Raw genomic sequence first — 16,187 nt, forward strand, 5'->3', positions numbered from 1 at the left:
TGAGGATCTGGATAAAATATCCACTTAAAATCATAAAGAACCTTAAGTAATATACAATCAAGTTATCCTAATTTCTCTTTAGGATTCTAAATTCGCTCAAAAATATTTCTTGAATACCTCCTATTATGGGCAAGACACTCTTCTAGGTTAACTGTGTACCAGAAATATCAAGATGTATAAGCTTCTCCCTGAAAAGAGAGGATAATCTAGTATGTTTCCAATAGAGGTGTTCAAAAGTACCGACATATCTTTTATTTATTTTTCAATGTTTATTTTTGAGAGAGAGAAAGACAGAATGCTAGTGGGTTAGGCGCAGAGAGAGAGGGAGACAGAATCCAAAGCAGGCTACAGGCTCCAGGCTCTGAGCTCAGTACAGAGCCCGACGTGGGGCTCGAACTCATGAGTTGTGAGATCATGACCTGAGCTGAAGTTGGACGCTCAAACGACTGAGCCACCCAGGCGCCCCAAAGGTACTGACATATCAAACTCCTTTGAGCATTTTCTATGAAATATACCTAACCACATTCTTAAAATTAAACCGTTTTCTTCTGGCATAATGTTAACTGTCACATTACCTGTGGAAAGGTAATGTAGAACATTACTTTGGAGGAGCCTAAGCTCTAAATGTGAACGAATACATATAAAAAGGCAGTACCCAAAACAGCAAATATATTTAGACCAAAATTTACAAACAAAATGTATAGTTACAAATAGATTCTAATGAAGATTTTACTTTAAAAAAATCTACCCACTAACGCATTAAATATATAAATGCATTTTAATCAGCAATGCAATTTTTAATAGACTTATGAAAACAATGGTCATAAAAATGGTCTTCTGTACAATTTTGTATTTATTAAGAAGAGCAAGATAGAAAGCTATGCAAAGATAAATCCAAATATCTCAGAGAAGAGGTTAGTCAGAGCAAACTGAAAATTTTTTAATGAAATAATAGCGTAACTGAAAATTATAGGAAGAGGAAGAACAGTATACACTCTTTTAAAAGACATTTTTTAGGGGATAGTGCTTTTGTGGTTTTAGCAATGTATCATATAAGGAGACAAACTGAGTCATTGTTAGGTTGATAAACATCTCCATGTTAACTGTTTTTTAGTGGGATGGTATGGTTTTGCTCTAAAATAATTCCTACCACTCCAAGTAACTTCTTCATAAACATATGGTATATAAAATGAAAGCCATAAGAAAATTGGCTTTATTAATTGTCAGATCTAGTTTTTAATCTTTGGGTTAAAGTAACCAATCAATTTATCCCTCCTATAAATACTTTCTCCATACTGTCAGTTACTTTGATGTTCTAAAATGGTGGCTTTCATTTAGGATGTTACCTCTTGTCATTTTATAGATTTTGTTTGAGGAGAAGAATTCATCAAAGTGGATATTCTGTAACTTTGTGCTTAACAAATTGGGTCAAGTCACATTTCTAGCTCAGAACTTTTTTGGTCACAGAGAATTATCTATCAAAATATTATCTTTGTGGCTGTAAAGTCATCTGTAGGCTACCTTTTGAATCTGATTTTTAGTACCGTCTTGAGATTATGTTATAAAGAATGCAGAATATACACCTTTATATCTGGCTTTCTCAGAGTGAAGAGACAGGCTTTAATTAAACTTAATTTGCTTAATATTGGCCTGGAAATTTAAAAGATTTTATTTAACGTTAATTTAACTGTTTTGTAACTATAAGCTCATAATTTTAACTTGTGTCTTTTCTGCTGTACTATTTCATTTGGATAATGTTGATACAAATACATAACCAAATATTGGAAAACTTCAAATCAACCTGCTACCAACCATGAACTCTAATATATGGGTATTTTTATGACTATCACTTTTGATATATTAAAATTATTCAGTAACTGTTTTTGCACATTACATGAAAAATTAATTTTTAATATTTTATTGAAAGCATTAGGAAAGTCTTATTTTAAACACAGCAATAATCGGACTGTAACAATGCTGCATAGATAGTGGTATACGAGTTCCCTGACACTAAGTGACTTCTACCTAACAAAAACTTCAATTTTCAAGTCACCAGGTAGAAAATGGTAGAGGCATTATTTCCCCTCTCTGAGGCTGGAAAAATGGCTTCAATGGTGAGAAGTCACACTACTTAAAACAACAAAGATTATCCCCTAATTTAATTCCACTTCCCTCTTGTTATTTCTCAGATATGAAAATTTAGAATGTAAGAATTTTTGGAAGGGAATAGGAGGTAAATTACCTCTTAGGGGATACCCTGATTAGTGTCTGCTTTAATCAGACAAAACACTGAATTAAGTTTTAAAAATTACGACCACACCATTATGCATAACTAAAATTGCCAACATGAACACTTTTTTTTAACATAATACATTACATGTATACAAGAAAAAAAAATGATCTGTTTCCAATCCTTTGACTTTCAGTAGAAAAAAATGTCATCACTAATGGAAGATTTGAAAAACAATTTTTCATGACATAGCATTAACTCCACAGAGATCAGAATCATTTCTGGAGAATGAAAATAGCCTAAATCGGTGAGAAACTGCTAAATTTCTTTTAAATGTTTACTTTTTGAAAGGGAAGACAATTTATTTGGAAGAAATTTGTAGCTGGAAACATTGTTCATTAAAACACTGTTACCCTGAGAAAAACTCTTAAAATTGCCAGTGCTTTCGGAGCCCCCACGGTAGTGCAGGAAGGAGCAATTTGTAGGCATCTAGCTTCTTACAGTTACCTACATGAAGAATGTTTTGGTCTTAAACAGTGATCTGGGCTTCACTGCTAATCTGGTAAGAGGCCACAAGCAAGACATCTGAATGTGGTAGATTCTAAGTACATTTGTGCACTCGTTTCTTCCTTTATTCTTTTTTAAGAGCTTGTAATTCTTAAATGGTCTTGGACCCAAGCCTACTGTTCACAAAAAAATAATCTTTTGTAAGCAAATTGAAAGTTTTCTTATAATAGGAAACAAACTGTCTGGTCTACATTCTCTAACCTATGCCTAGAAAATAAGGCATTAGTAATTCTTCACTGGCCACTGCAGAGCATCGACAAGTGTTTTCTTTCTGATCGGAGGCATATGCAAACATTCCTCAAAGTGCATTGTTATTTTTAACATCTCTTATGCATGTACGCAGCATCAGCATTTATGACTCCTTACATACTTTAGGATAAAATGCTTATTCCCAACATCTTACATACACCATAATTACTTGAGAAAAGACAAAGTGAAACAAGCTACAGAAGTAGCAAGATATTTTTCACAAATAAAAAAATAATATACAAAAAATGGCAAGTTAGTGATGACCGGTAGTATGAACTCTCAGTAATATTCCACTTTGGGTTCCAGATTAAGATTTGACAAGTTTGAAGCCTTGTCCTGTGTCCAGCACAGTAGGAAGAAACCAACTCATTTTTAATCTTTTCAAACACCGAAAACAAGTTTTGCAGATCCAGAACAGGTTCAGACCACACAACCAGTTGGCCAAATGCACCAGCGGATACGTGATGCGAGGGAAGTGTAACATCCAGTGCTTGGCCACGTCACTGCCCGTTGGCAGGTGCAGAGTGTAGTCACTCCACCGTTTTGACACACCATACACCGCTTTCACAGTGCGTCCCTTTTCGGTCCAGCAGATGTTATTACTGGGGTTGCAGTTATATTCTACCCAGTCTTTTGTGAAGTCGCCCAGCTGTGGTGGGTCAGCTTCTTCAATATCGATGGTCTTTGTCATCTCGGCTCCTTGCACTGCAATGTACTGATCGTTGATTTTTCTCACTTCTTTCACCCAAGGGGTTGGATTCTCACTGTCTAACACGATAATAAGGCGAGAACAGAAGGAACCGTTTTTTTCTCTCCACCATTCTAAAAGTGTGTCGAGGCGCAGTATGTCTCCACCTGTGAACAAAAGAAAATTCAACAGAATAATAATTTCTGAAGGCTCCTCTTGGTATATTTTTTTTAAGTTCTTGAAATTAAATATGTAGGCAAAAAAAAAATAGATGGAATTTCCTTTTAAAGTATCTTTTAGAGGAGTTTTTCTTTTTTTTTAAAAAAAGTTTTACCTTTCAACTTCAGGTAAAAAAAAATCCTTATTACATTAAAAGAAGGGATATGTTATAATTAAGAAAATTGTTTTCTAAGGTTCAATTTAGTGAAAAAATTAAAATTTAGTGATAAAATTAATATTTAGTGATAAGAATTAAAAGCTAATCTTCTACATCAGGGGCAGCAAATTATGGCTCCTGGGCGAATTCAGTATGCCACCTGTGTGTGTATGGCCTGAGAGCTAAGAACTGATTTTACATTTTTACATGGTTAAAAATGAAAAGACAAAAGTTTGTGACAGTGCAAATCATAGGAGACTTAAATTTCATATTATTATTTCCATAAATAACATTCATTTACATTCTGTCTATGGCTGCTTTTGCTCTATAATGCCTGAACTGAGCAGTTACAATAGGGACCTTGGGACCTACTAAGCCAAAAACACCTGGCCTTTTACAGAAAAAGTCTGTCGACCCTTGTTCTACATCACTGATAAATTAATGTTACCTTGCTGCGTATGTAGGCACCTACCTAAGGAAAAAGAAACGCTTTTCCTACCTGTACCAAGAGTGTGTTTAGAATGGATTTTAAAATTCATTTTATACCTGAAAAACAACACAGGATTTAAATATATATATGTACATACCCAGAAAGGTCTAAGCAAATTTGCCTTATAGCTAGTAGTTTTTACATTTGGTTCATTATACATAGGTTTTTTTGTTAATTTTGATTTTTAGATAGATTGCTCTAAAACACTATCTATCTTGACTATTTAATTTTTGGCATCTTCTTAAAGTTTTGTGCCTTAGGCAATTGCCATTCTCACTCACCCTACTCCTGGCTCTGTCTCAATGGTACATTAATATTAATACAATCATTCAAATTCCAGGAATTTATCCTAAGGAAAGGGCAGAAAGGGGGACAAAAATTATAAAGATCTTCCTTCCACTGCTAAGACAGTGTAAAATCTGAAACAACCAGGGGAATGGAAATAAAGTCTGAGGGAGTTTTATAATAAAATGGTATTTATAGAAACATTTTAATAATGAGAAAATATGATACTAGGAGAAAAAGCATGACATGGAAGTCTATCTACAAAAATAGCTGCAGTGGTTATTGCTGGGTGTTTGGATTTTAGGTGGTTTTTGTTACACTTTCCTGTATTTTCCACAATTTTCACATTAAGTATATGTCACTTTTATGATTAGAAAAAAATGTTAACATGGTATAATTTACTAGCACAAGCTCCAACAACCTCAGATACGTATTTCTACCTAGAGCAACCATCCTCTTTGCTAAACTAACAAAACGACAACACTGGAGAGAGAGGGAATCCTTTAGAATTTGGACTCCATGAGTAATATGACCTCTGAAGCCAGGACATAACAAATTCTTTATGTATCATTAATACTCTACTTTTCAGCCTGCTGTATCTTAGACTTCTGACAATGAAAAAGCTGTTTCATGAATTGATATCCTACTCCTGCTTATCATTTCAGAGGCACTATTTCAATATATGCCCTCCACATATTACTGTGTTATTTCACAGAGAGCTCCAGAAGATACCTTTTATTATATGGTGAAATACTAACTTTTCATTATTGCCAGTTCTATTCAATTTCTCTAGAGATCAGGGAATGATACAGATTACAAGAGCTATTATACAAATTCCATCTGCCACAAAACATCATTGTCTAACTTGCCTTCTACAACTATTTCAATAAATATTCTAAAATGCACATTCTACGCTAATTCTCTTATATACATGCTCTTTAGATATCAATAAGAGATTTAAAGGAGCATTAAAGCTTTTTCAATGAATATTTCTCTTCTCCTGTTTTGTTTTTGCTCTACTCTCTCCTGTAAATAGGATCTATGTTGCATCTGGCTTTTGGCCCAGATGCAAAGTACTTACATTTATCTCAGCTAACAACCATCTAATGCGGTTAAAGTAATTGAGATTGTTTTTTTAAAGACTTTGTTTATCTGTGATAAACTGCTTTATAGATTACCTACTTTTTTTTCCCATTTATTTCTCTCTGGTCATTATATTAATTGTTTTTTACCCTCAAACAAAGAGGCAAAAATATCAGGTTCATATTATGAAACCCCATAAATGTAAGAAGACTACATATTCTAAGAAGCACTTTGAGTAAAGGTATGTGATATAAGGGCAAACACAAATTTTCTTTTTCAGAATGGTATTTAGTTCTGGACCTGCTCTTAACTTGCTAACTCAGGTAAAATCCAGTCATGATGTTTCCTATTTTACAGGTTTTTAGAAAGACAACTATTAATACATTCTCAGGGCTTAAAGTTCTTTGTCACGTGGGTTGGAATGGATTAAAGCATTTTCCTCAGAGCAGGGGTGCTCAGTACTATTTTTGAGTACTATCTGCTTCTGAGGGCTATGTCTCTGGCAGCCCAGGGCAGGAACTGACTGAAAGGAAGGCTCTGCCTCTGCTCCTGGTTCGACCTGGTTACCTATGGGCTTGGTGCCTCAAGCTGAGAGAGTATAAAGTTGCCGAATTGGGGATGAACCTACACCTACCCCTCTTGGAGAAGGCAAAGCCATCTCAAGTGGTGTTTTCTCCATTGTGTTTTTCCACTTTTTACAATAATGTCTCCAACAAAGAAAGTTACACATACAAGAATAAATCTTGGCTAAGAAAGGAATTCTATAATGGTTAACTTACTGGTGACATAATTTAAAAAATATTATAAAGATACCATTCCAGAATGTAACTGCTAGACATTTAACTAAAATAAAGCCATACCATAGAGTTTTTAAGTCTTCATAAATTATTGCTAACTCATAATGAATTTAAGAACACTGATGACTATGTTAGTTATCTTGATGTCTATAATTTTTTCTATGAAAAGAAAAAGCTGATATAAATAGTAAACTGAACATCTAGAATTTATTTCTAAAGCCATCTTTTAAAAGATACTTGAGGGGCACCTGGGTGGTTTTGTCAGTTGAAATACGACTTTAGCTCAAGTCATGATCTCGTGGTCCATGAGTTCAACACCCCCGTCAGGCTCTGTGCTGACAGCTCAGGGCCTGGAGCCTGCTTTGGGTTCTGTATCTCCCTCTCTCTCTGCCCCTCCCCCATGACTGCTCTGTCTCTGTCTCTCTCTCTCTCTCAAAAATAAACATCAAAAAAAATTAAAAAAATAAAAGGTACTTGAAATACATTTTAAAATATTTAAGAGGAAAAATAGAAACTTTCTGAAAAATGTTTTTACTAATAAATCCTTCATGTACACATACAAGCTTACTTTTAATATTACTTTCTTAAAATACTTAAAAATAACTAAGGATACATGCATCACCACCAAAATTATGCCTTTTTCCTCATTTGATTTGGGAAGAGTTTATTATTATAAGCCTTGCAATAAGTTTTCAATAATCAATCTGTAGTTGTAACTCTGAAATTCTATTTCTGTCAAGATTTTTGAATTGAATAGAACTTTTTCTCCTGTGCTCTAAGGAAAAGTACACAGAATGCTATACTTTCCCTAGAATTAAAATAGTCATATAGGTTAAAAAGGGGTTTTCTACATTGAGTTCTAAAAAGTTAAAAGGTCAAGTAAAATACTGCACAAACTATATTCAACTAACTTTGATGTTGACTACCCTCTTCTACAGTATTTCAAAAATGGATGAATGATGCTAACAAAAATACGTACTTAACCAAAACATGCAATTTCTCTACCTTAATGGTTTTTGTCTCTGGCAGTACATGGTACAATGGGGAAAAACATATTTTATGGGCAAAGCAGGTCTGGATTTGAATCATAGTGCCTTCACTTACCAGTTGTATGACCAGAGATAGGTAACAACTTTAAGCTTTCATTTTATTCTTTGAAAAACGAAGTGACAGAGGTGACAGTACTTACCTCAAAGTATTTCAAGTAAAGATTAAATCTAACGTATATCAAGTACCAAGCATAGTAACTTTGCTTCAAATGTGCCCAATAAATTTTGCCTTTACTCCTAGACAGCCATTAAGTTATTAAATATTTACTTGTAAAACTAAAAATTACAACAATACTTTTATGATAAAACCCTGGTTATAAATCTGGCATGAAATTAGTAAGACCATGATGGTTTAAAATCAGCTCTATTTTAAACCTTGAATTTGTTCCCTTTCTTCTGGAGTTGTGTTGGGAGCTCTGCCTTTGTCCTTCCACAATACTTGTTTATGTAAGTCCTGCATCTGAACATCAGGTTCTACTTATGTTAGGTCTATTTTACTACTTTATTTAAAAAAAATTTTTTTTTACTGTTTATTTGTTTTTGAGAGAGTGAGAGAGAGAGAGAGAGCAGGGGAGGAGCAGAGAGAGAGAGGGAGACACAGAAGCCAAAGCAGGCTCCAGGTTCCAAGCTGTCAGCACAGAGCCCAACGCGGGACTCGAACCCACGAGCAGTGAGATCATGACCTGAGCTGAAGTTGGACACCCAACCAACTGAGCCACCCAGGCGCCCCACTATTTTACTATTTGTACATGTTCTTAGTATAAAACATCTATAATATTTATGAGAAAAAGCAGGATATAATTAAGTTCTAGAAGAACTATTTCTAACATAAAATAAGAAAATTACTCTTTTTCATGATTGATTCAATGATTTCATCCATCTATCAGTTACTTAAGGATCCCTAGTACATGCAAGGATCTGTGCTAGGTGCAAATAATTCATAAAACAAAGCCCATGACTTACATGGTCTCTAATCTAGTTAGAAAGCCCAGTGAACAAATTTACATATAAAATAGATCTCATTTTACCCTTGGCAGGGAGATTTAGGATTACTCCCTCATTTTACAGATGTTAAAACTGAAACTGAGGGAAGTTAGGTAACTTGTCAAAAATAACACTGTTGTGGCAAAATCAGGGCCAGAACCAAGGTCTCCTGACCTAAGTGCTACTCCCACCATATCACCTAGCCTGTTATTTAAAATCCTGGTGAGCTTTCTAACATAAACAAAACTGGATGTGTGCAGAACTAACATTTAAAGACTTAGAAATCAGCTTCCATAACATTTAAAGACTTAGAACTACTAGTCAAGTTAATCAGCTTCTGAAAAATGTAACTGTATTTAATAATTCTGAAAATACGTTAAAGGGAAACTGACAATAAGTCTCAGATTAAGCAGATCTTTTTTCTTCTAATCAATACAAGACATAATTCTCAAAACCTTTATAGAGATTATTAATATTATGCTAAACAGGTATGCTAAAGAAAAAAAAAGTCCTATGTATACTTAGTAAACTGTGAAGTAGAAAATGAAGAATTTTGGAAATTTAATGTTTGAGTGTGAAGGGTATATTTCCACAAATAGGTCTATCTTCCTAAAAGTGAAATTGCCAGAGGTGCATTTACCTGCAAGAGCCCACTCTCCTGTGCTGTGGGTATGCCCACTGTAATACAAAACATATGTATCATGTCTAGGTCCATCCACAGTCCGAAGTTCAAGGAAAGCTTTCAGTTTGGAATGAAGAGTATCAAAGGACAGTCCACTTGTGGAATAGTCACATCCATAGGTCTCAATCATATGATATGCAAAAAATCTTTGGATAGCATTGAGCATGCCAGTAGACCTCAAATTTAACTCCTGTACATGTTCTGGTGGAAGAAGTGTTGGCTGACCATCAGGACTGAAGGAAAAAAAAAAAAAAAAAAAGATGATTTTGGTGTTTAAAGAATGTTCATTCTATATTACATTCTTATTCTTCATTTATAATTAAGAATCGTAATAGTTGCTGATAACTAAATGGCACGATTTTTAAAAATCGTGCCGTTTAGTTATCAGCTTTTCTAAAGTTCCTACAGTGCTAAGAATTAAGCTTGAACATCAAAGGCTAGTTTCTAAAAGTTACATTTTTAACGATTAAAATAATCACCAAACTGAAAGCTAGGAAAAGATATCCAAATGTTGATAATACTATTCTTTGTTCTATACTCACATCCTTTTCCCAAATGACTGATAATTGAATAAGACTTTCTAAAAGCAAGATTATATTGATTTTACCCTGTGTTTTAAGAACACCCACATGGGAACTATAACGAAATAACTTTTTTCCTTGAGAAAAAAATTTTAACAAAGTAAGGAAGCAATATGTTTTTTATTTCTATATTGAAAAAAGACACAGTCTTTATAAAATGCATTCAAGTTCCTACTAACTTAAGGAACATGAATGACAGAAGAAATTATCTGTTAGTAAATGGCATTTTAAAACAATTATTAAAATTTTGGTCCATTGCCTTATACTACTGAACACTAACTAAAGACAGTTCTGATCCTAGAACAAACATAAAATGGTACTCTAGTAAAGATGATAAACCAAGTCTTAAGGCTACAAGAATCAAAATAATATCAATATTGAAGTGGAAAAAAAAAAATCATCACTCCCACCCAGAAAAGGAATTTAAGTAATTTTGAAAACTTTACATTTTGCTGCAGGTATTATCAGTAATATTCAAATAACACTAGTTTTCATTAAAATAATAAGGCATTTTGTTCTTATTTTGTATTTGTAACACTTAGCAATCAAAAAGTAAAAGAATAAGCAACACATTAACAAAAATTAGAATAAAAATCTGTGCAAATTACTACTTCCACATATTCTCTCTGCTGAGCTGTCACTTCTTTATGGGACCCTTTTAAATCTATTTCTTTTACTTCTCAAAGAATTTGCAATTTTTTAAAAATGTTTGTTTTTGAGACAGAGAGAGACAGAGCATGAGCAGGGGAGGGGCAGAGAGAGAGGGAGACACAGAATCCAAAGCAGGCTCCAGGCTCTGAGCTGTCAGCACAGAGCCCGACGCGGGGCTCGAACTCACAGACCATGAGATCATGACCTGAGCCGAAGTCGGAAGCTCGACCAACTGAGCCACCCAGGCGCCCCAAGATTTTGCAATTTTATAAAGCCTTTAACATGGAGGAAAATGTTTACTACAAATAGTCTATTTTTGGTTTTTATGTCAAATATTTGAAATCAATTTTTTATTTCAAGTCTTCCCCCTACCCCACCCTAAAAGCCACCATGGAAAGTATGAAGAATACTTGGTGGTCAAAATGCATCAACAGCAAAGAGGGGTGCCTGGTTAAGAGTCTGACTCTTGATATGCGTTCAGGTAATGATCTCACTGGTTTGTGAGATTGAGCTCCAGGTCAGGCTCTGTGCTGACAGCACAGGACCTGCTTGGGATTCTCTCCTGCTCTCTCTACCCATCCCCTCCTTGCACACACACTCACACTCTCTCTCTCAAAACAAATAAATAACATTAAAAAAAAAAGCAAAGAACTATTTTTTTCTATTTCCAAGGTACTTAGCTATGAAAAATATTTTAATGTGGCAATTTTTACAGATTAAACCAATTTGCTACACATTTAGGGACAAGAATTATGTTTGGAATAAAACTACAATCAAATATGTTTAAAAATTTTTTTTAATGCTTATTTTTGAGAGAGAAAGAGAGAGAGCATGTGCATGCACTGAAGGGACAGACACAGAGGGAGACACAGAATCCAAAGCAGGCTCCACACTCAGAGCTGTCAGCACAGAGCCTGGCGTGGGGATTGAACTCACGGATCGTGAGATCATGACTTGAGCCAAAATCAGACGCTCAACTGACTGAGCCACTGAGGCACCCCTCAAACAAATATGTTTAACTTCATTGCCAATTTCCTGAATTCCTGGTATTTGTATGCCAGTTTCCAATGGGCATACTGTTTCTGCATTCATATTCTCATTAGCTCTTCATAGCATTCCTCTAAGATGGGAAGAATAGGTATTACTGTTTGCATTTTAGATAAGGACACTGAAGTTCAGAGAAGTTGTGATTTGCCTAGGGTAACACAGAACTAGAATTTAGGGCTCTCAGGTCCAGTATACATTCTATTAAATTTCACCATGTTGTTTCACAGGACATTTTCCTAAACAAGAAAGGGTAGGACCTTTTCTAAAGAAAGGGTAGGACCTTTTCTTAGAACAATCATATCTTCTCATTTTTAGCTCAAATATAAGCTAATCACATTTATAAAAAAAATTTTTTAACTGGACCCTGAAGATTATATCATTACCCAGAATAAATACAAGTTTTTAAACATTTGGGGTAAATTAAAAAGAACTGCAAGAGTATTATATTTTGAAAATATTACACATTTGAAAAAATGAGCTATCACATTTTATATTCATATTCATACAAATATTAGGAAAATTATACTAGATTACTATACCTGCAGAAGTTGGTAGGAATCACAATAGCATATCCGACAGATGTTCCTCCTAAACAGTTACCTAATTCATGGAAGAGTCCATGAGCCATGGATTCCAATGGTAAAACTATCAGAAACATGCTCAGGAAGATTCCATTTGTTGTCTAAAAGAAATTTAAAACAGCATGTTTATACAGTGTGTGACTGCACTTATGTGTGTGCATATGTACATATATTTATATACGTGCATATTTACATATTTTCCCTATTTCCAAAAAAGATTAAAAGAACAATCAATAGCCTAAAAACAGAAGTTGAAGCAGAGAAGTATATATGGATGAGCAATGAAACCTAAATTAATCTTGAAGCTTCCTGGAAGTTGTGGCAAAGCAAATATGGCACATCATATTTTTTTTAATTTGTCAGGTAATATCCCACCCAAACTAAAAAAGAGAACACAAATGTAATCTTCTTGATATGACAAAAAAAGCCAGAAAACAAATCCCTTCCTGTTAAAAACCACATGCTCTTAATCACTTTTCAAACATACTCAAGCATTGGTGGTAGTGCTGAGCATAGCTGCCTTTCAAATAATATACTCCATTACTTTATCAGAAAAGTTACTTTAGAAAGGGCTTGTTTTTCCTGTGAAAAGTCCAAAATTAAGAGAGTAAAATCTTACAGAAAACTTAAGATTCTAAAGCTATCAAAATGAACCCCATTCCTATATTTAAACTTTTTAAGTTTTCCTTTTAAAAGCTCTAGACTGTAAATACAAAACTGTAAAAAAAAGAGTAATATATATTAAAATATATTCATATATATTACATATGTTATAAATATGCATATACATAATATGTCATATATAAAGGGTATTTAAGCATCCTAAAAGCCAAAGAGAAAAAGGCAGGCAGTAAGAAATATTAAAAAGAGGAGGCAAGATTGGGTAGTCACTGATATAAAAAATAAACAAATAAATAAAGGACCCATTTAAGTGAAAAGAAAATGGAAGGAGGACAGTCACTCAGTCCTGATCTACAGCTTTACAACACTGATATTATTCCACATTCTTTCTATGTTGCTGCTGGACATATTATATACGGTTCTGTGCTTCTGTGCATGAACACACATTTTTCTAATGCTAGCAGATGATTGATTCCATCAGAATTTTAATAAAAAATAGGTGATTCCCATAATCGAAAAACAGATATAATACCCTATTTTTGGTACATCGTGTGTTCCCAATTACATAAAATATAGTACATGCTCAATTTAGAAACATTAGAAAACACAAATAAGTAAAAGGATAAGTGATTAAAATCATTGCAAGTACTGTCCTCTACACATGCTTTTTAAAATATTATCGGACTTCACACAATATATATATTCATTTTTTTTTTTACCAAAGTAGGATAATGTTCTGTAAACTTTCTAATATATTGTAAGCCTATTAATAAATTCTACATCATGTGTAAAGAAGAAATGGCATTACTATCATATGTATAAAATTTTAATTAGCTGAATCCCTATTGCTAGATTCCTTTTAATTTTCTATTGTAATAAAACTAGAATAAGTATTGAGTTCTCTATTATTTTAAATCCCTTTGATAATTTAAGTTTCATCTTCGGTGAAGTGTTAACTGTTTTGCCCCTTTTTCCATGGGACTGCCTTTTTATTATTTACAGCTTTGTTTTGCTCTCAGTATGTTTTAGTTAAGACTTTTTTGGGATATATGGCAAATGCCTTCTTCCTCCCCTTAATGCTGTTTTTTGCTTAGCATGTTTTTAATTGTAATGTCATTTTGTGTAAGTTAAATCTTTCTCCACCCAAAGGTCAAGAAGATTATTTTACATTACCCTTTAAAGGCTTTATTATCTTGACCTTTGCATTTTTTGGCCTGTAATCCAAATGTAATTGATTTTTGTTTGATTATAATCAACTTCACTTTTTTCTAACTGTACACTGAATTACTCAAAAAATCTCAACCATTTCACATTATTCTACAGTGATGTTTCTATCATAAATCAAGTATTCTGGGATTTGTTTTTGTACTCTTTTCTGTCCCACTGGTCTTTTTGTCCTTTCAAATATTTCCTTTGGCCTTTATTTCCTCCTTTCTTTTGGGACTCCAATAAAATAGAGACCTTCTCATTGTATCCTTTTTTGAGACTTACTCTTCTGTGTGTTCCCTATTTTTCTTTTGTGCTCCTTCTTGCATAGCTTCTTCTGAAATGTATCTTTGAATTCACTAATGCTCACTTCAGCTTTATCTAACGTTAGTCTTGCGCAATGAATTAATTTCAGGTATTTTTAGGATTCTAAAACTTGCTATTTTTAAGTCTGCCTTGTCACTATTTTATAGTTTCCAACTTCCTACCATTATGTACTATCTTTGCTTTTTCCAGCTTTGTAAATATGATGGTTTTCTGTGTTTGAGAATTCCATGATCACAAGACTTTTTGGTCATCTGTCTGTTGGTCCTACTGTTTCTTGCTCTTGATACCATGTGTGTGTGTCCCTGGTTATATTTATGAGCAGAACACTGTATGCAAAAATACACACACATATATAATTATAGGACTAATTTCAGGCCTAGAATAATCCACTTTCTCCAAGAGGATTTTTGTTGGTTCCTTCCAGGGAGCTGGGGCTGTTACAACTACGTATCTTAATCCAGATTGGACCACTTAATCCAGGTCCCATCACTAACAGAACACAAGGTCAGGATACAAATTCATGAGCACCCTGTAATGTACACAGCTTCACACTTTTCCTTCAGTGTGTCATCTTAAAATGGGAGGTAATTTACCAGAGACCCCACCTCTGAAGTTCTAGACTGACTTGCTCCTCTTGATGGAAATAGAAGTGCAGTTCAGATTTAAACTTTCCTCCACTAACATGTTCACAGGGCCCAGTGTTGAGTATTACTATCCCAGAAGGTATGACGTGTATTTTCATTTATTCATGTCTTCTCTCAAAGCCTTCATTGGAGTTTTCTATTTCTTTGTAAAAATGTCAAAAGTTTCTTTTAAATCTATTTCTAGGCATTTTATGTTTATTGTTCTTTTTTTAAGCCTATTTATCAATTTAGAGGGAGAGCATTTATGAGCAAGGGGGAGAGGCAGAGAGAGGCAGAGAGAATCCCGAGCAGGCTCTGTGCTGTCAGTGCAGAGCCCCACATGGGGCTTGAACCCACAAACTGAGAGATAATGACCTGAGCCAAAACCAAGAGTCAGATGCTTACCCAACTGAGCCACTCAGGCACCACATGTTTGTTGTTCTATGAGTGGGATGATTTCTATTGCATTTTCTGATTACTGACTTCTAGGATACTGATTGTTTTTTTATATTTACATGTTATTATTTGCTACCTGAATAGTATTAAACATATATATTCTCACTATACACCATTTATTTCTTCTTATAGTACTTATACAATTCCAAGAGAATTTACATAGTTTTTATACTGGCTAGGTTAATGATAATTCTGTCAACAAAATCAACCTTTTATGAGAGAGTTTACGATGTTAAAGATGCAGTACAATTCTCACAACTATTACTACAGCATTTTCACCTGATTTTTCAGTTTGCTCTTCGGTTTGCCAGGTAGTCCTCTTATCTACAAATACTAATAATTTCATTTCTTTCTTATTTTCCAAACATTTACTGCATATGTTGCTCCGGTATAACAAAAAATCTTTTGTGTACAGGGGTTTAACTGATCAAAGGATTACTTCTACATTTTGTCAGCCATTCATATAAAATAATTACTAAATAACATGACCAATATATGACAACTTTATTATTTCTACCTTTAACTTTATGTAACTCGTACTTTTCTGATCAAGATGGTAATATAAGAAACTAATTCACTATGTTACCATTTATAGCAAGGGTCATAAACACCTT

General features: G+C 34.0%; 1 protein-coding gene across 3 annotated transcripts in view; it reads right to left on the reverse strand.

Moving 5' to 3' along the window:
- Nucleotides 1-759: 759 nt before the first annotated feature.
- Nucleotides 760-16,187, reverse strand: part of TMEM168 (transmembrane protein 168) — a 32,333-nt gene continuing 16,905 nt past the window's right edge. For all 3 annotated transcript variants that reach the window (XM_045495365.1, XM_045495363.1, XM_045495364.1), the window contains exons 3-5: nucleotides 12,299-12,441; nucleotides 9,439-9,713; nucleotides 760-3,901 (exon numbers count right to left, since the gene is read on the reverse strand). In XM_045495365.1, the coding sequence (XP_045351321.1) occupies nucleotides 3,354-3,901; nucleotides 9,439-9,713; nucleotides 12,299-12,441 (966 nt within the window). In that variant the 3' untranslated portion in view covers nucleotides 760-3,353. The remainder of the gene's footprint in view (nucleotides 3,902-9,438; nucleotides 9,714-12,298; nucleotides 12,442-16,187) is intronic.

Source organism: Leopardus geoffroyi, chromosome A2 (genome assembly GCF_018350155.1).
Source record: "Leopardus geoffroyi isolate Oge1 chromosome A2, O.geoffroyi_Oge1_pat1.0, whole genome shotgun sequence".
Taxonomy (NCBI): domain Eukaryota; kingdom Metazoa; phylum Chordata; class Mammalia; order Carnivora; family Felidae; genus Leopardus; species Leopardus geoffroyi.